Source organism: Mytilus edulis, chromosome 8, assembly GCF_963676685.1.
Source record: "Mytilus edulis chromosome 8, xbMytEdul2.2, whole genome shotgun sequence".
In the NCBI taxonomy this organism is placed as follows: domain Eukaryota; kingdom Metazoa; phylum Mollusca; class Bivalvia; order Mytilida; family Mytilidae; genus Mytilus; species Mytilus edulis.
Window position 1 is genome coordinate 39,169,699 of NC_092351.1, and position 21,258 is coordinate 39,190,956.

The following is a 21,258-nucleotide window of genomic DNA, read 5'->3' on the forward strand; positions in this document are numbered from 1 at the left end:
TTCTATATATCTATTTCTTTTTTTTCCAAAAAACATAACAAATATTTTAATCAGTATCACAAAATATCATGAGTTTCCTTCTTTGTTATCACTGGTCTTTGACACTATCACATGATCACCATCACCTGGATGTGTGGTTGCTATGGAGACATTTCCTGTTGAGATAAGTTTATTAACAGTCTGAATCATGCCAACGTTTTGATTTGATTGTCCGGCTGCAGCACCTACTGTTGCTAACCGCATGCCAGCAGGTGGCGTTATAATTCTTGCATAAACAGGTGTAGTTTTATTTTTAGCACCAGCTTTCCCCTGAACAGCGGCAGTGTTATGAACAATTTGTCCAGTGGAAACTATATTTGCTCCAGATTGTTGAAGATTAGGCTGAGATATAAGTAATGTAGCTTGTCCTGGTTTTAATCCAGCTTGTTGCCCCAGCATTGTACGAACAACTTGAATATTTTGTCCTGGTTTAGCTCCTGCAGCTGTCATAAAAATGGGTGCTGCTCCACCTATAATAAGAAAGATAAAACTAAACTCAAGATCATGAAAATAAACCGAAAGTGGCTTTTACTGTTAGGTTCTTCTTTAATGCTACGCTGAAATTCAATTTTAAGTAACAAATTTGAAGATTTTGAATTACTGACCAAAATATGAAAATTATATCTTTTCTCAAGACACAGTAATTTTTTTCCCAACAATATCATTCAATTAACATATGAAGAATATTTTTCTAAGCAGTAAAGTGGTTCCCCTTAAACTGACTTTAACACACACTTTTGTGACTGAGGGGACAGGGCCATATAATCTGCATGGAAATATGACCGGATTTGAGTAATACAACAGCTTACCAAATATCACTGACTTACCCTAAGTGGTTCATCTTAATTCGACCTAAACATCAATCCTCAACATGAAAACTAAGCAAAAGTTTCAGTTCATAAAAAAATAATATCCATGGAAATGAGATGAGCAATGCTAATTCAAATGCATTTCAAATTTCATTGACATCCTAGAGGTTCCCCTTAAACTGACCTAATCACTAATAAAAAACATTGTTTACGTCCCAAACTACCTGAAACATCATCCATATTGCTCTCCTGCATGATTTCACAATGCTGAACAGAAGCTATGCCTTTAATATCAAAATGCAATTTAATCGGTCAGCATATACATATCTTTCAGGTGAAACGAAATGTGTTTATGCAGTCTTTTACAAATTAATTTGGAATGTGTCTGATACTAAAAAAAATATATATAAAATCAAACGTTTAAAATAAGTGACAATTTAAGTTCCTAATTTTACATTAGGATTTATACAAGACAACACAAAGTACAAAAGTGCTAATACATTATATACACCACTAACATTATATTAAATAAACAAGAATAATTACCATGCTGAGTTAATTGAGATTGAGATGCGGCTGATCCTGAGGGTACCAGAAATTGTGTTGATAGTAAACCAGACTGTCCAGCAGTAACTACTTTAGTCTGGGGGTTGGTTCCCTGTCTGAGAGCCAGGTTACCAGGAGTTAACTGAGTGACCATTATTCCTGGATGAGAAGGGGTCACAACCTTTTGTTGACTGACAGAAGAGGAGACACCTGTTGTTATGACAGTTGTCAATGGACTACCTGTTCTGTTGGCTTCTGAATGCCCTGTAAATTGGAAGATTTTCTTTACTTATTTTTCCTCTAATTTACTAATTTCTCTTCTAATTATCTAACAGAAAATGAACAGTTATAACCTACAGTCCTTCACTATCTTGATATTCTAGGATTGATTAACGTACAATATTCTAGGATTATATGGTGGAATTTGAATGGATTAAACAGGAGAGGACACAATTGCTTAAATTTAAGTCATAATATCTTCTATAAGTCAATAAATTTGACCACTGGAGTTTTATTGTATTCACAATTTACTACTTCAAACAAACAAAATAAACTAGCCTACAGTCCTTTATAACATAGGAATTTGTTACCTGATACAGGGGATTTATTCTGTGCCAGGGTCATAACCCCTGTTCCTCCAGCCTGAGGTATTATGCTTATTGTGGGAAGTCCTCCCTGTATGAGCCCCATTTGTTGCTGACCTTTCCCTGCGATATGTACAATTTGACCTCTTGGTTTACCAGTTAAATGGATTGGTTTTCCAGCCATCACGTTACCACCTAATAATGAAAAAAGAAAAAAAAATTCAATGTTGCTGCCTTTATTATCTTTTTATCATAAAATCTAGTCCATGCTATGGCTAACTAATAATCACATGCTATGGCTAACTAATAATCACAAATGCATGATTCTCATAAATAACCATTACATGTGGTTCATAAGTGTTCTTGTTTCTCATTTTTTATATAGATTAGACTGTTGGTTTTCCTGTTTGAATGGTTTTATACTACCAGTAGTAATATTTGGGGCTCTTTATAGCTTGTTGTTCGGTGTGAGCCAAGGCTCTGTGTTGAAGGCTGTACTTAAACCTACTGTGAAAGTACTTTTATTCGTGGGGTACCAATTTTCTTGGTTTTCGTGGATGACTTTATCCACGAATTTAAGTTTCCAACGAAATAAAACAACCATTGTCCAAATCAAGACATGGAAAGATCCCCGTCGGTAGGTTTGACTACTGATATAATCTTGAGAATATATTGAATAACGCCAAATCTGAGAATAGCAGTCACAGAACTACAACCACATGCAGGATTATACTCATTTAATCTTTAATAGCCTAAACTGTACAACTTTTGATCTTTTAATTCTCATAAAAAATATTTTTGATCGATGAAAGTCAGATTTCTGGTATTGATATGCTAGTATGATAAAGTATTCATTTCATATCCTCATAGTGCTCGTACATATGGGAAATAATAATTTCATACTGGGCTTGATTTTGATAAGAATTATTTCAAAATTTGAGATACGTTTATATCATTTTTTATGTTACTATTTTCTTTAGGTGACATGTTTATGGCCTAATTTACACCTTTGATGATCACTTTATCATGGGTTCATTAGTGTTATCACTTCAATTTACAGGGGTCAATGCTTACTTTGCAATTTCCATCATTCAAAACATTTGTAACCTTCGTTTCTAAAGGCTTTAATTTTCAATTTAAAAAAAATAAAATAAAATCCACGAATTAAAAAACCCACGAACATGTAAATATTGATCAATCCACGAAAATTGATACCAACGAATTAAAGTACTTTCACAGTATAATGGTTTACTTTTATAAATTGTGACTTAGATGGAGAGTTGTCTCATTGGCAGTCATACCACATCTTCTTATATCTGATAAAAGCACAAACTATTGACAAATATGTCTATAAAAAAAACTTTCTTCTGTATTTGTTGATCTACTCCTGGAAATACATGTATTTTCTATACAAACTGGTTTGGATATTATGGAAATGACCAAACCATTGGGGATCATTAGGCACTTTACAAAAATATCGTGATTTTTTCTTTCATAGAGGTTTCATATGAAATAATCTAACATTTATGCATGGTTGAATTAAGGAATCTTTAAAGTGAGTCTTCTAACTATTTATCAGTGGTTTTTTTTTTGGAGAAGTCCTAACTGTACAAAGTGCTAATTCTTGTAATTTGATCTGTGCCTATTTCTTAATAAACTTTATCATCAGATTCTTCTTCTTTCAGTTTCCACACTTCCTCATAATATTGATGACTATGTGCCATGCACATTAAATGCAAAGCCTTATTAAACTTTGAATAATATTTTATACTACTTACCTTGTATTTTTAGTGTAGCATTGGTTAAAGATCCTTGATTAGGGTTCTGGGCTCTTTGAGCAGCTAAAAGGTTACTGACATTGACCATCTGGTTCCCTCCTATTTGTTGTACCAGTCTTGCTACTAGAGGGGCACCTGCTCCTGATGACTGGATCAATGAAGATAATGAAGTTGCTGTCACTACACCAGATTGTGGAGTGTGTAATCGTGTTGGGACAGGTGATCCAGGAGTAGGGGTCCCAGCAGGAGATTGTTGAGGAACAGGGGAACCAGAGGAGGCTTGTCGCTGTATCAACTGTGGCCTTATAGCTGAAGCTAGACTTTGAGTAATAGCTTGCGATACTGGAGATGAGGCGTCTGCAACTGAAGCTTGCAAACTTTGAAGTATACTGAGTGGCAATTGTTTAAGAAGATTCTCTCCTTTGAGTTGTGTAACATTTGTTGGCTGGGGACTTGTCATATCATTACCAGATTTTGCTGAAAAGAAAAATCAGGTGAACATCACCAATCACCAAGGAAAAGTTTTGAAGAAGGACTTGATGATAAGCTCACTTTAAATGTCCCTTGATTGAAAATAAAAAAAATATAAATCTAAAAAATAAAATACTTCACAAGTGCTTCAGATGTTTTAAAGACATTAGCCTGTCAAATATCAGTATTCCTGTTTTTGAAAAGCATCTCTTTATATTTGATTAAGGGCTTTAAATTTTCTTGCAATTGATGAAAACTGATAAAATTTAGAAATCTTTTATGTATATGATCATATGTCAAAAATGAAATTTTGCCCTTTATCTTTCTCAGTAGTGCCATTGCTTGTATCTATCATAAAAACTCATTTATTTGTAAAACTAACCTTTCAAATTGATAAAATAATACTACAATATCTAGATCCATGTTGCAAATGTGTAAATTATAATGGGATTACTCACCTAATTTAGCAGCATTACTGGCTTGTTGAGCAGCTGCCACTTGCTGTAGCTTCTGTTGAAGCTGTTTCTGTTGTTGAAGTTGTTGTAACTGATACTGTTGAAGCTGGAACCGTATCGTAGCTCCAGTTGGTGAGGACATTATATTAGCACTTGTCACTTGATTAGCTCTGGTAGAAGCTATAGTTGTTATTGGTAAGGTTACATTCACTGAACTCTGGGTGGCATTGGCAGCAGTGGCATTCTTTAAGGCAGCTGCCACCGTTCTGGCTCCTACATTTGATGCCCTGGGACTCTGGTTAACTAATGGGTTATTGATTTTTGGACTTTGAACAGCAGAAGACATGGGTTGTGGAGAACTAAGGGACTCTGGGTTACTATTTACACTAGTTTTTAGACTTGTGACAGTCTGTGCATTCTGTTGGGCTGCAGTATCTTTTAATTTCTGAAAAAGATAATATCACAAAAATTCAAATACAATTTCAACGCTGACATGTTTTTCAATTACTTATTTATTCTTTTGGTTCATTTTAGTATGAAATCATGATGAAAATGATTACCTGATAAATATAAGCAATAATATTGCTGTTGTGCTTGGTTTATTAAAGTATTCACAAATTGTAAAGAGGCTGTTAACAATAACATCAATTTAATGTTACCTTGTATTCAATAAGGTTAAAAAGTGACCAAGGGGGTCAAAATTCCCGTCAATTAGGTATTTTATTATTTCATTATTGAGGTTGAATTGAAATAGAACAGTTTAAGTTATGATGGTGGCATCTCAAAATAAAAAGTTCAAACCCTAACAGGCTCTATTTTGCTTGTATTAGATAAGCTGACAGACTACACGAAATACGTCGGACCGTCAGACAAATTCGTGAATAATGAAAGCTAGGATGCTTACCAGACTGAATGTCCTGTAAAAATAAAATTCATTCGTGTAGTCTGAGCTGACCAACTAATGGTTTCAATGTTACACTAGTTATTTCAATAACTTACAGCTTTGCTAGATTTGGGTTTACTGGTTTGTGCTAGAGATTTCTTTGCTTTCTGGGCAGCACCATGTGCCTGGTGGATTCGTTCTGAAAATGAAAATGAAATTAAAACAGTGTTAACTTTAATGATTCATTGTATTAAGGATGAGTGTTGTTACTATAATCATTAGATTTTCAATTCCTTAAAGCCTAAATTTGGGAAATATATCTTCTAGTAATAAATAATTGTTGTAGTGTGAATTTTTTTTGTCATGTAGAACTTTCAACTTCTATCGACCTTCAGTTTTGAAAAAAGTGAATTTTTATACTCTGCATTCAAGATACACTGATATTTTTTTTTACCTTAATAATAATAAATAATTAATATGCTTTTTTTATTAAATCGTCAAAACTTAAAATATTTGATTAAAATTTTTTAAAAACTTACCAAATTCGTTTTCTGTTCTGTTTCTGTGGAGATAGATCCACAATTTTCTATTGACATCATATTTAACACAAGGATCCTTTTCTGAATGCAGTCTGTCAAGAGCACCACTAACTACCACATTTAACTGAAACAGGCATCTTTAATTACATATACAATAACTATACATTAACCTTGAAATATAAAATTTATTAACACAAGTCTAAGAAACAGATGCAATGTGAGGTTTTGCGGAGCATTTTTATCCTCAAATTAAACAATCACAATAAATAGTTATTTTCTTTATATTGCAACTCTTACAAATGAAATATTGTGGTAAAAACCATCAATTTTGGATTTAACCGTAAGATGTAAAAAATCGGGGATATAAAGAAAATACGTCATAAATCACACACTACGGGAACACATTGAAGATGTCATAAACAAGACAATATGCGGTCAGTGACTGTATATCACAAATGGTAATATTATCAATGCAATATGAAGGTGCAATTGATGATTACAGAATGAAATATACTTGTTTTATTTATTATTCAAGTAAAGTCTGAAATCCTAATTTAAGTTTTTTAGAACAACTTTTTCTTATTTCAAGATTTGAATGCTACTTTACAAAGATCATATCTTTTTCTTTCTCTTATTATGGTTTATTGTTTTTTAATTCTCTGTGCAACACTGTTTCTATTTTCGACGATTACTTTTGTATCTGGTATGTAATATTTATACCTGTGCATCAGTTACACCTGGAGCTAAGTACTGAGAATCTTTTAATAATTCACAAATATCTCCTCGTGTACCTTCACCATTGGGAAGTCTAGCAGAGGCATCTCTTACTGAAAAATAATTGTAAAATAATTTTATATTTTCTCTTGTCCATTATTTTCTTGTAAACTTTGTTTAAACTGATTGATTCCAGTTCACAAAGCTGCAAAAACACATTTCTGCATTAAATTTGTCAAGGAGACAAAGGTAAGGTTCTGTTTAAAAAAAAATGACATATGTCTCTATCCTTATAGGGTCACATCTTTGTCCTTTAGAGTTTGCCACTAGTAACATGTATCTCATTGGCAATCATATCACATCTTCTTATTTGTATATCATAGAGCTACATTTAATTTTGTGTTGCTTATATTGGGTTATAATCTTTATGTCACATGACAAGGGAATCAAAATGACAAGACACAATGAAATATAAATAGACTGAGATCATACAAATATCATGTTTAAAGAGTGTTTCAATAAAAAATTTGCTGGACAAAAAATGTTAATAAAATTGAGAATGTAAATGGGGAATGTACCAAAGAGACAACAACCCGACCACAGAGCAGAAAACAGCAGAAGGTCACCAACAGGTCTTCAATGCAACGAGAAATTCCCGCAACCAGAGGCATCCTTCAGCTGGCCCCTAAACAAATATATACTAGTTCAGTGATAATGAACGCCATACTAAACTCCAAATTGTACACAAGAAACATATATCACTGATGATTGACTGTTTTTGACTAAAACAACTCAGCACAAAAGGCTATAGTGCAGCAAGACTTCACATGTCTTTGAATTTATAGAAGTAAATTTACACATGACAAACAATTTACACATTTATGTAGACTTACAATTTTGTTCGAGTTACCAGTCAATTTACTTACCTAGAGTTAAAATAGTAACAAATGCAGGCCTAGAGGACACCAATAATGCATGCTCCCGAGCCTTGTTTAAAGCACTTTCTTTAGTATAAACACCTTTTACTGGACCAACAACAGATTCATATCCATGCAATTTATATGTGAAAGACTTATGGGGATTTTCAATTCTCCGTCGCTCCTAAAATATAAATCTAAGTATTTAAGTTTAAATAGATCTATAATTAGCAATATGCTCAACTATCAAACCTTTTAGTTACTAAATCAATTATTTTTTCTTTCATTTGACATATATACAAGAGCTAAAAAGTATGTGTTCAGTACTTACTCAACATCATTTGACTGTTTTAACCAGGCCATGTATAGTTGAATTACTTCATTATAAAGTTATCCCAAATACCTTTTTCATCAATAATATCTTTGAAAGAGCACTTGTTAACACACTTCAGAAGTTCAGATTGAGTAAAAGTAAATGTAATTACTTTCTGATAACGTCTTAACCACAATTGCTTTTATGTAAAACTATATCAGAAATATTACGGATTCTGACTTTTCTATACAGAGTATGTAGTAATATCTGTGGCTATTGCTGCCTGTTGTTGAACACTTTTTTTTTTTTTTATCTCAAATTGAAATTTGCTTGCATGTATTTTTTGGTTGCTTATCAACTGACATTGCCCTCAAATCTCATTTTACTCATAAACAAATAAAAAGAATTAATTTTCTTTTAGATATGATTAAAAGGAGACGTGGGGTATACTTCAATAAGACAGCAACCCAACATCTTAAATAACCAAAAGACATCCAGAGGGCAAGATACAGTAATTAGACTGGATACATTTTAGGCATGACCTTAAGGACAGATGGTCATTACAGCATGAACCTAACCAATTAGAAAACATTCAAGTTACATTATTACTTTACATATATGGTTCTGTGCTTTAAACTAATTATTCATTTGTCTTCTACTTTTCTTTTTTTACTCTCAATTAGTGCCTTGTTTTTGTGTGATATTATTTTCATTGAAAATATATGATTTTTAGAAACACAAATTCTATCTTTTTAATTGACTCATACCTGTTCCCTAAATAATCCTTTTTCTTCTTCAGTAGTGGCCCGCACCACAAATGTTGTCTTTCTACAATAAAAAAGACATACCTAATTATAACTATTAAGAATGCTAGAAGCGTACATAACTTATATTTTCATGCTTTGTTCAATATGTTTGTTTGTCTCTGATATGCATTGTACTCTACTGTTGATTAAAATCTATAGGTTTTCTCAATTTTGATTCATGATACTATATGCATGTAACACCTTTTTTTTTTTATAGGAGACCATTCTCCTAGATTTCAAAACTTAATATTACAATTAGGAGGCAAGAGATAATATCCTTAAAATATTTAAATGCATACAATCAGTGGATGGTGAAAGTATCCACCTCTTTCATCTAATTACTTGGTATGATCTGATAGGAACAGATTAATTTCTTTGACCACAACAATACTTACGATCTAGGAGGTGGGGGAGATCCATCTCTTCCATCTTCCTCTGTCCCTGTTAACTTTTTGTTAGTCATCCAATGTTTAAAAAATTGGGCCAATTTATCATCAGAATCTCTACCTGCACCAATCCAGGTCCATTGCTGGGCCCTTTCTTTATAATCCAAAAATGGCACAAAATTATCAGGAACTGCACCTACAAGAATCAAGATTCATTAATTTCTAACACATTTGTAATATATCTAGCGGTTTTCAAACTGCATCTTCACTTAACAATCATGGAATTTTCTAAAACAGGTGCCCCTTAAAGATCTTCGTCAATTTTCTGCAGTAAAATGTTATTTTAAATATCATCAAAACTTGCATAGTCAGGATATTCAGATATTTATATGTACTGTATGTTTTATTTGGTTTAGTTTGGCAATATATATATATATATATATATGAAAGATGGCAAAGACATGAACCTTACACTTGTTAGGAATCTGATTTCTGTCTGTTAAGAAAAATATTATTTCATAACTTTTTTTATTGTATAAACAAATAAAAAACTGCATTTCATATAAAATAAACATTAAAGCTTTTTTCCTTCTTTATATGAATTGAACTTAACAGCATTTATTGCACATTCTATACTACATAAAACAGACAAATCTACATTGGGATCGACCCAACCAAAATGAAATGAAGTAGCGAACATACAATACAGTTCAGAGAACTTGATGGCTAAGAACTTTAGATTGATGTGAGATAATTTGAGGTTTACCTATAAGTTCTCCAGCTAAGAACTTGAGTGCTGAAGTGACAGTATCAACCCAGTTAGTTTCCAGTTTTGTCCAGGCCATTGAACTCCAACTGGGAGATTCTTGTAATTCTCGTACTTTTTCCTCAATCTGTTAAAAGAAAAGTCAATTAGGAAATTACCACTCTCTGTCGATTAAAACAAAGTTCTTAATATTTTTTTCTGTCAAAATGTAATATTGCATTTGTTTATAATAAGACTTTTTAACTGACTGCAAAACAGATTCTCAGGTTGAACATGCATTTCATCAGTATGGAACCTGATGTATTAAGAAAGAATCTAGTAAATAGAATTCCTTACTCCTTAGCTTTACAAATTTGTATATATATTGAAGATTAATAAGGGACACATATGAAAAGTTGCCTTATTTTGACATAAAAAGTCCCATAACTCTGGAATGACATAGCTTATACATTAAAATCAAAATGAGTTTTCTTTGACGAAGAAATGATCAGTGGACTGACAGACATAAAGGCATATAATATACCATCAAGTATCTATGACGGGTGTATAATTAAGTGACATTGTTTATCACTTAACAGAATTAACTTATAAATGAAAAGAAATATGTGGTATCATCAATTAGAAAGCAACAAAAAACTTAATGACTATCTGTTTACCTTGGCAGTGCTTCCTTTACCATCTGAGAAGTCTATCAACAAATCTCTGACCAAACTAAAGAAGTTGTTCTGTTTTGCAATTATTGTGTTAGATCTATAGGATCTGAAAAATATACAGTACCAATTTTATGAAAATGTATGACAGACATTACGATATCTTTTATCAACAGTATATTTTATTCACACAGACACAGAATTAAAATTTTCTCATTAAGTAAAGTCACTAATTATTTCAGCTTGCTTATCAATGATCAATTTATATATGTACATTCATGTACTAATATGAATCCTTCACAACACTAAGGGCTGTCCTATCAAAGCAAAAAGAGGTGGGAGTCATCAAAGTGCCTTCCCTGGGTTCAATGCAACAGCCCTGATCACATGTATATGTGCATTGTGTATTGTGTATAGCAATAAACAAGAATGTGCCCCAGTACACTGATGCCCCATTCACACAATCATTTTCTATGTTCAGTGGACCGCAAAATCAGGGTAAAAACACCAATTTGGAATTAAATTTTTATGGATCATATCATAGGGAACATGTGTACTAAGTTACAAGTTGACCTTCAACTTCATCAAAAACTACCTTCACCAAAAACTTTAAAATGAAGTGTAGACGGATGGAAGAACGGACACACAAACCAGAAAAAATAATGCCCATAAATGGGACATAATAAAAAAAAATAATTGAAAACTTACTCTGGAAGGACCTTTATCGGGACTCCGGGATCAGGTGTTTTTAAGCTTGGGATTTCGGGATTGACCCTTTCGGGATCCGGGAATCCTTTTTTTCTGATTTCGGGACGTCGGGATTTACTTTATTTAAATTCGGGACCTCAGGATTTCGTTTTTTTAAGTCCGGGATTTCGGGATCAGGACCCCTCCTACCTCCCCCCCCCCTCATAAATGGGAAAAAATAAAAGTAAAAATTGAAAACTTACTCAGGAAGAGAATATTCTGACATATTATCTATTTCTGTTTTGAAGAAGCTGTCTCCTATTCCACTTCCCTCCTCATCAGTGAAATTAGATCTACTTGGAGTGGATTGTTCTGATCGAATATCTTTTTCTTTTTTCAACTTTTTCTCTGCTCTTTCCTTCATTCTTAATTTCTTCCGTTTACTTAATGACATACTTGAATTTGTAGAAGCTACAAATAAACAACAGCACATCAAAATACTGTATAGATTTTATCAAGATAAATTAAATGACAGTATTATAATAACTACTTTTGAGTGAGTCAATTATCACTAACATATAATTGTTGAAGATCAGAATTTTTTTTATCATGACTAATAATTACTAGTTTTAAAAAAAATATTTTGACAATTTTTAATGCCAAATAACTTTTGCAAAGTTTTATTTTGGTGTTTATCTTGTTTGACATTTTATTTTCCTTGAAGATAAAATTTACAAGAGGGAATATCTTTGTTAATGTATCATCTGATGTTCAGTGGTCGTTGTTTGTTGATGTGGTTCATAAGTGTTTCTTGGTTGTTGTTTTTTTAGATTAGAGCCTTGGTTTTCCTGTTTGAATGGTTTCACAAGTCATTTTCATGGCCCTTCATAGCTTAATGTTCGGGTGGAGCTAAGGCTCTGTATTGAAGACCACTTTGACCTATAATGTTTTACTTTAACAAATTGTGATTTGGATGAAGAGTTGTCTCATTGGCACTCATACCACACCTTCTTATATCTACTTAATTACAAAATTGAGGTATATAAATTTCACACTTCAGTCTTTTAAATAGAACTTACCTGGTTGTATTTTAGGACTTTTCTTGTGAGCCTGACATCTGGACATTATTTCCTCTAGAGTAACGTTCTGTATGTCCAATTCTGGACATTCCTATGAATTTTAAAAAAAAGCAACATTATATATGCTTTTCTCACTCACTTATCAAACATTTATTGCAGAAACTTTGACTGGGTTATATATTTTCACTAAAAAACTTTTCTTATATATAATGGTTTAACACTAGTCATTTTTTGGGCCCTTTATAGCTTACTGTTTGGTGTGAGACAAGGCTCCATGTTGAAGATTGTACTTAGGCCTATAATGGCTTACTTTTTACAAATTGTGACTTGGATGGAGAGTTGTCTCATTAAAACTCATACCACATCTTCTTATACCAAATATCTCCACATTTCAATAAGTCATTGTGATGTTTTGATTTTATTTTATAATATCCCAATAATTACCATTATATCACATTCCTTGTGCTTTCTTCTGTGATTTTTAAGAAGTTGTGAGTAGTCTTCTTCAGTTACATCTATAGGACTGATAGGTCTTTGGTATTTTGCATTGGAGGGACCTTTATGTTCTTCATCACCTACAATTAAAGTAAAATCATATCTAATAATATACTTTTTCATTTAGAATTTTGTTCGTTCATCAATTTTATTTTCCAATTCAAATGACAAAGTTTTCGGTATTTTTATCAAGCAGAGATTTTCACTCAAAAATGAAAAATTGTACATAAACTTTTGTAAATTACAAATTGGCTAGAGGTATAGGGGAGGGTTGAATACCCACAAAACTTATTTAACCTGCTGCATTTTTGCACATGTCCCAATTAAGGAACCTCTAGCAATTGTTTGTCTTGCATGTTTAAATTTTTGTTCATTTGTATATTTCAGAGTTAAGTGTGGCATCCATTTTGCTGAACTACTATACATTATTGTTTAGGGGCCAACTGAATCACGCTTGGGTAGTGTTTTTTTCTTACTGCATTGAAATCCATTGGTGGCCTTGTGCTGTTTTCTGCTCTTTGGTCAGGTTGTTGTCTCTTTGTCACATTCCCCATTTTCATTCTCTATCTTAATTAAGTTTAATTACAAATATTTAAGACAATATTCTAAAAGGGTAATGAGAGTGTACACAGCCATACCAATAGTAACAATTGGTTAAGAAACCAATAGTAACAATTGGTTAAGAAACATTTCGACTTCAATTCCAGAACAACAGATCTTTATATTCTGTTAGGAATTGATATATTAAGTGACACAACTCGATCTATTTTTTCTGGACACTCACACTTACTTGTCAGATCACCATTCAGTGAGGGTTTAACATCATATGTAGCTACCACACTGGGTATGGTTGGTTCTGGAGAAGGAATTGGACATAAAGATTTAAACAACTGCTTTTTACTTTTCTGTGCAGGATCTGTAAACAAGGATAAATATGAGTTAGTTCTAGAAATTTAAATTCTTGAGGGTTTTTTTCATACCATCTGAAACATTAACTTTAATAATCTCATATATTTTTTTTTAATAACAACCAGTTTTTTCTGCAGTATCAATTATAGAATGCTGGGGTCCAAAATTACTTAGTGGTTTAGGAATTATACCTGTAAACCAGATGCTTTGCAGGGCGCAGCTTTATACGACCGCAGAGGTCGAACCCTAAAGGGTTGGGGCAAGTATGGACACAACATTCAAGCTGGATTCAGCTCTGAATTTGGTTTGTGATTAAATAGTTGACACAGCATAGGTTTCTGACACAGAATGAATGTGGTCTAATGAACTTAAAATTTGTTTTTGCTTTTGAGCAATTCACTATGCTGTTGAATATTGATCCTCTGAAAAAAAAATGTTTGAAGAAATATTCTTTTTATTTCTGAAATCTGAATTAGAAAAATTGACCCCCCTCTCCCAATTTTTTTTTCACCTCCCCGTTTCCCTTATTCCAAAACTGATCTCAATTCAAATTTCTAATGGAGTTTGCAACATTAACTACTCATTTAAATACATCATAAAATATAAAATGCCATAGTCATGGTTAAAATTAATATTAATTAACTTCTAAAAAAAATTAATGGGGAATGTGTCCCAAAAACACAGATGATGCCCCGCTAGCATATATAAAATTATAAAGGGACATAACTCAAGAACTGTAAAAGTGAAGCTGCCAAAAATTTAACTTGGACTGAGTTTAGAGGTAATAAGCATTATAAACACATTTCATTAAATTTAGTTGAGACAAACTTAAGTTAAGAGAACAGAAACGAAAAAATTCTTCCAATTTTTCCACTTGAAAAGGGGCATAACCCTAGAATGGTAATCAAAGTGCTTGTAATCACTGAATGGTAAAGATTGTTTAAATTTATTAGTTGGTAGTAAAAGTGAATATTGCATTGTATATTGTATATAGCATTGATTTAAGTTGAATCAACTACTATTCTGGACAAAGAAAGATAACTCCAATTATCTTATCAACTGGTTTAACAAACAGATAGTTTGTACAACTGTTTTTATTTCAGAATGACAGTATATAGCAGTGGCTGAGGTATAACAATCCCTCATAAAAAAAGACATTGTATAATAGGTATCAAAATATTTTGTTCTGAAAATAAAGACAATAATAATACAAACTTGTATATTCTTCTTCCTCTGATGACGTATCTTCTACACCACACTCTTGTCTAACTTCTTTTAGCAATCTACAATTCAAATATCTATTGTTATTCCTGAATTAAAATATACCAGAATGTCAATTATAACACTTCCATATAAATGGCAGACTTTTTTAATAAGTCAAAGAATAAAATCAAGGACTTATAAAATGCACTTGGTTATCATCTATGAATAATTTTAGCATGCAAGTATTTGAGAAATAAAAGCCTCACATCTAGCGCAAGAAAAACATTTTTTACCATTTGTTTATCTCTAAATGGCACGCTGATATTAACCAATGTGTATGTGTTCAAAATGAAAACAATACAACTAAATGCAATCTAAAACATCAACACAATTGATAATACATTAAATGTTTTATTGGATGAGCCTATCAACTAGGGTAGTACTTGTACTAGTTTGGTCATTGAAATGAGTAAGAAAACTCAATTCTCCAAATTTTATCATAATTCATAGAAATTGTTTGTTAACAGAAATATCCCTATATATTTCCAATGTCCAAGGCCATTTCTGGATTAATCTTCATCATGAGCATTCAAAACTAAACATCCTTTAATATTATTGAGCTGTTGGTCAGCAATACAGTTACCTGTAGATGCCTTTAACACTGAGTTTTGGTCTTTAAGTAATGGCAGATATACAACACATTAATTTACTTCTCAATTCCAATTGACAAATCGGAATCAAAATTCTATTGTTACTCCTGAATTAAAATATACCAGTATATATAAAACTATAGAAGTATTACCTGTAGAATTTCTTCCTTGATCTATGTTCTATGGTTTTCTCCTTTGGGTCAGGCTGTGGTGGTTTGTGATCAAACTTTAATCTTTCATCTTGTGGGAGGTTTTTCATCTGACCCAAGACTTTCTGTGGAGTAAAAGTAACAAGTATCAAATCTGAGTACATGTATTAGAATTAAAGATCCCTCTTTTATTTTTTGTGCCATACTGACAAAAACCTAAAAGAAATGATCAACTGTATTCATCTCTAAAAGAGAAATAAATATCAGACATTTGAATGTAACTTTGCAATCAGGAAAGAGGAAGGTATAAAACTAAAAAAAATATTTGTGTGCCAATAATCGTATGAAAGCAAATACTGTTGATTCATTTATTGTCATGGCCCTCATGGGTACCAATTATCATGGCCCTCATGGGTACCGATTGTCATGGCCCTCATGGGTACCAATTGTCATGGCCCTCATGGGTACCAATTGTCATGGATTGTGGATAACTAACTATTTGTGGATACTTAATTTTGTGGTTTTGCCAAAGTCTGTACACAACCTGTTAGAAATTTGTATTCCATTGAATATTTAGTTTCATGGTTCACCTGTACCTAAAAAAATACATGAAAATTGGTATCAAACGAATAATAATGAATCCAAAATAGGTTATAATGTTAGTCAGGTTTTAGTACTTTTATTTCAAAAGATTTGACATGTTATTTTGTTTTCCCTAACTATTCTTGTTGTTTTCCACCCACCTGTCTTGATAACAATATATCTCTCAACAAATCACCATAATATTTCTGTTGTCTGAACTCATATTCACGAAATTTCACATTTTTAATCATTCCACTGTATCTTGCTATGTCTGGAGAAAAGAAGCCACCTGTCAAAAGAAAATAAGCTTCAAGTAGTGTTCTTTGTTCCTTGAAGTCAAACAGACTACAGTATTTTTAAAATGTCATCTAAGGTAATCAAAGTCTTTAATTACAACAATAAAAATAAGTGCCAAAATCCATGTGTCATTTTTCTAATTCAAATTTCTTATAAATAATAAGTATTCTTTTGCTTAATATAATATGTAAAGTATACTCTATTAGTTGTTAATACAACAATGTAAATATAACAAAAAAATTAACTGAATAATATTTTCTTCACTAGTCTATAACCTATTTGTTGTTTACTGTTTCACTCATGCTTTGTTGTATTTGTGCATAGGTAAGAGTCTTCTGTCTACACAGTAATAATCTTTCAATCCAACCTTCTAAGAAAATCACAATTAATTTTTGGAAATCATTTTTTCATTCACAAAAAGTACAAATCTTTCAAATATCTTCCAGTGTTAACATTAAAGTTTAGACTGTTGAATCAAATAAGGGTAGTTTACCTTTTAATTTTGTGTGGAATTGTTGTGCAGGATTTCCAAACTTAATATTCTCTCCACTAAATAGTTTCCTGAAATAATGATATATCAGACACAACAATCAAATTATTATCTTATTTATATGTACGTACCAAAAAGTTGCAGATCTCCCTTCCCCTTCCCTTTCCACAACTTTGCAAATATTGCCATTGGGATACCAATGCTATTGTATAGAAGTTACTAGTTAGATACTTATAGTGTCAAATTATTCAAGTCCTAAAGTTGTGATTCCTGAGATATAAAGCACAATGCTAAGCTTCTCAATTTAAGAGTTTTAACTTCATTTAATACTTGCAAAGATGGATATTTTACCTCCTCTATCAATTAACATGCCTCCGCAAAAATTAAACAGACATGCTGACAGAATTCTGAAATAGTTTGAAAAGTTGTATAAAAAAATATGCATATAGCTTCTGCTAGGTTAACCTGTCAGAGTTCAAACCCATTTAATTCATACTTTAAACACTTACTTTACTGTTAATTCTTTTTCTTCTTTATCTTTTTCAGGAAATGATGGAAGGAATTTCTGAAATAACATATATTTGAAAATTACAAGTACAGGAATATAAAGTTGACCAAGTTGGTGTGAAATTTTACATACATACATGTATATTTCAATATTGTTACATGGGTTTGTTGATATTGTAATTTTGCACTTTTCTCTGTTACATTCATACATAGCATGTTGCTCAAAAATTCTTTTAATCAAGCATTGCTTCCTCAATCAAACAGACCACTGAACATGGTTTGGAAGATTGAACTGTTTTAATACTGAAATATGATGATTAATAGATGGATGATCTACGCCTCTTTCAGCACTACTGGATATTCAGTGGCAATTAGATTTAATTGGAGTAAGAAGTCTCAGTGCCCTGACAGAACCATGTTCTTTTAGCAATAAAACCAAATTCCTTGGCAATTAAGATTAAATTTAAGCTCACCTGCCATGTGCCTGGGTTTGAACAAAAAACCTCTGCATTGACAGAATAGCACTACAGTAAATTTTGCATCTTCACTGACACATTTTTTTTAAAGCAGTCAGGAACAAGTATTGTCAATTTTCAACAAGAAAATATACCATAATGCAACACTCACCATAAGATGTTCTCTCTGTGCTGGATTAAGTGCATTCTTCCATGTATCAACACTCATTACCTCATCAAATACATGCTTCTGAAATTTAAAAGTCCAGCATTAAAATATCATTCTATTACTGTCAATAATTTATATATCATGTATAATCTGATGTCAAAAGTCGAAAATGGTCTATTTATAATCAGAGAATCTAATACATCATGCTCAACTAAATTATACAACAATATCAAATCTAAGTCAGCACCTGTTCTGTTAAAGCTTCAGGCAACATGATTTCTTGCTTTCCAACTAAACATTGTTCCAATTTCTTGCCACCAAGCTTTGGAGCAGTACATCCCCAGCGGCTGTCCTCTTCTTCCTCTCCAGAGGGATCCCACATACCCTCATCTGAAGACATTGTTTACCTGAAAAACACAGGTAAAACAGTGATATTGTTTGCCTTAAATTAGTGGAGAATAAAGGCTTTTTCCCCTGGAGAAGAATCCCAATTTGAAAAAAAAACAGCTTAAAATTATTCCCCAGCGGCTGTCCTCTTCTTCCTCTCCAGAGGGATCCCACATACCCTCATCTGAAGACATTGTTTACCTGAAAAACACAGGTAAAACAGTGATATTGTTTGCCTTAAATTAGTGGAGAATAAAGGCTTTTTCCCCTGGAGAAGAATCCCAATTTGAAAAAAAAACAGCTTAAAATTATTCCCAAAAAGACAATTTTTTTCCCAAACAGTGCTGTCTCAGTAGAAATTGTGCATGAATACAAACTGAAAAACACTCATTTGAACATTTTTCATGGCTAAGATGACTATATTTTCAGATTTTAGGGTCTATTTATGTATCATCACTGACAAAATGAAGTCTTATTTTAAAGCAGGGTTTGACTCTTGACAATGGCTCTGTAAATTGAAGTTTCAGTCAAGTTCATGGTTGATTTTAATTTTCCCAATTTGATGAAAATGACGCATATTTTCCCAATAAAAAAGGGTAGAGGTAGTTTTGAAAAAAGCCAACAATATCACTGTAAAATATAACAATGTATACTACTTTGATAAATAAGAAAAATAAATCGGGAATGTGCCCATTTGGCAGAGATGTTGCTCCAGCTTACAAATCATAAATCTAGATAATTCTACAACAGTAAAAGTGACACCACCAAAATTCAAAATTTATCTGTCTTTTGACAGTTATGTTGTAATACACTAATATGCATTGTGCATAAGTTTCAAAACATTTGGTTGAAGCACAATAAAGTTAGAGAATGGAAACAAACAATTCATCAATGTTTCCATTCATAAAGGGACATAACTCTGGAACAGTAAAAGTATCACCACCAAAATTCAGACCTAATCTGTTTGTGTTGTAATAAGCATTGTGTAAAAGTTTCATCTCATTTGGTAATTTTGGTTAGGGCAAACTAAAGTAAGAGAATGGAAACAAACAACTCATCAATGTTTCCATTTATAAAGGGGCATAACTCTGGAACAGTAAAAGTATCACCACCAAAATTCAGACCTAATCTGTTTGTGTTGTAATAAGTATTGTGTAAAAGTTTCATCTCATTTGGTAATTTTGGTTGGGGCAAACTAAAGTAAGAGAATGGAAACAAACAACTCATCAATGTTTCCATTTATAAAGGGGCATAACTCTGGAACAGTAAAAGTATCACCACCAAAATTCAGACCTAATCTGTTTGTGTTGTAATAAGTTTTGTGTATAAGTTTCATATCATTTGGTTGAGGCAAACTAAAAGTAAGAGAATGGAAACAAAAAATTCAGCAAATTTTTCCATTTGTAAAGGGGTATAACTCTAGAACGGTAAAAGTGACACAACCAAAATTCATACTTGATCTGTATTTTGCAGTAATAAGAATTGTGTACAAGTTTCATATCATTTGGTTGAGGCAAACTAAAAGTAAGAGAATGGAAACAAAAAATTCAGCAATTTTTCCATTTTAAAAGGGGCATAACTCTAGAACAGTTAAAGTGATGCCACCAAAAATGTAAAATTGATCTGTGTTTAGTGGCAATAAGAATTTTGCATAAGTTTCATAACATTTAGTTGAGGCAAACTAAAGTAAGGGATCATAATACATCCCATAAACGATGTTTAACCAGATGCTCCCCAGGGTGCAGCTTTATACAACCGCAGAGGTGGAACCCTGAATGGTTGGGGCAAGTATGGACACAACATTCAAGCTGGATACAGCTCTGAATTTGGATTGTGATTAAAGGGACATAACTCAGAAACTGTAAAAGTGAAGCTGCCAAAAATTGAACTTAAACTGAGTTAAGAGGTTATAAGCATTATATACACATTTCATTAAATTTAGTTGAGACAAACTTAAGTTAAGAGACCAGAAACTTGAAAAATCTTCAATTTTTCCACTTGTAAAGGGGCATAACCCTAGAATGGTAATCAAAGTGCTTGTAATCACTGAATGGTAAAGATTGCTTTAATTTATCAGTTGGTAGTAAAGTGAATATTGCATTGTATATTGTATATAGCATTGATTTAAGTTGATTCAACTTCTATTCTGGACAAAGAAAGATAACTCCAATTTTCAAAGAAGATTATATAAAGCATTGGTTTTAGTTGATTCAACAACCATTCTGGACAAAGAAAGATAACTCCAATTTATTGTCTTGAAACTACACAAATGCTTGTTTTTGACCCCTTTTTGGCCCCTTTTTGGCCTCTTTTTGGCCCTTTTTTCCCAGACTGTTTGCCCCATAACCCTTAAAATATATCTCAATCTTCTACTTATGGTATTAAACATTGTGGTACAATTTCAGAACAATTGAAATACTTAGACACTAGATAAATGCTATTGTTGGGCCCTTTGGGTCCCTAATTCTTAAACCTTAGGGACCATAACCCCCAAAATCAATCCCAATCGTCCTTTTTTTGTTATAAACATTGTGTTAAAATTT

The 21,258-nt window shown here is 32.3% G+C and overlaps 1 protein-coding gene across 4 annotated transcripts in view; it reads right to left on the reverse strand.

Annotated features, from left to right (window-relative positions):
* LOC139485517 (nuclear factor related to kappa-B-binding protein-like) overlaps window positions 1–21,258 on the reverse strand; it is a 22,247-nt gene continuing 989 nt past the window's right edge. For 2 of the 4 annotated variants that reach the window (XM_071270051.1, XM_071270052.1), the window contains exons 2-25: window positions 18,576–18,735; window positions 18,332–18,409; window positions 17,707–17,762; window positions 17,201–17,268; window positions 16,572–16,699; window positions 15,832–15,953; window positions 15,042–15,109; window positions 13,708–13,833; window positions 12,867–12,997; window positions 12,423–12,513; window positions 11,607–11,814; window positions 10,663–10,765; window positions 10,007–10,133; window positions 9,250–9,436; window positions 8,816–8,876; window positions 7,745–7,919; window positions 6,825–6,931; window positions 6,105–6,228; window positions 5,682–5,764; window positions 4,686–5,127; window positions 3,757–4,233; window positions 1,985–2,173; window positions 1,395–1,658; window positions 1–509 (exon numbers count right to left, since the gene is read on the reverse strand). In XM_071270051.1, the coding sequence (XP_071126152.1) occupies window positions 67–509; window positions 1,395–1,658; window positions 1,985–2,173; window positions 3,757–4,233; window positions 4,686–5,127; window positions 5,682–5,764; window positions 6,105–6,228; window positions 6,825–6,931; window positions 7,745–7,919; window positions 8,816–8,876; window positions 9,250–9,436; window positions 10,007–10,133; window positions 10,663–10,765; window positions 11,607–11,814; window positions 12,423–12,513; window positions 12,867–12,997; window positions 13,708–13,833; window positions 15,042–15,109; window positions 15,832–15,953; window positions 16,572–16,699; window positions 17,201–17,268; window positions 17,707–17,762; window positions 18,332–18,409; window positions 18,576–18,728 (4,011 nt within the window). In that variant the 5' untranslated portion in view covers window positions 18,729–18,735 and the 3' untranslated portion in view covers window positions 1–66. Of the gene's footprint in view, window positions 510–1,394; window positions 1,659–1,984; window positions 2,174–3,756; window positions 4,234–4,685; window positions 5,128–5,681; window positions 5,765–6,104; window positions 6,229–6,824; window positions 6,932–7,744; window positions 7,920–8,815; window positions 8,877–9,249; window positions 9,437–10,006; window positions 10,134–10,662; window positions 10,766–11,606; window positions 11,815–12,422; window positions 12,514–12,866; window positions 12,998–13,701; window positions 13,834–15,041; window positions 15,110–15,831; window positions 15,954–16,571; window positions 16,700–17,200; window positions 17,269–17,706; window positions 17,763–18,331; window positions 18,410–18,575; window positions 18,736–21,258 lie in introns of all 4 variants that reach the window. The other 2 variants (XM_071270049.1, XM_071270050.1) reach the window with 1 other exon arrangement.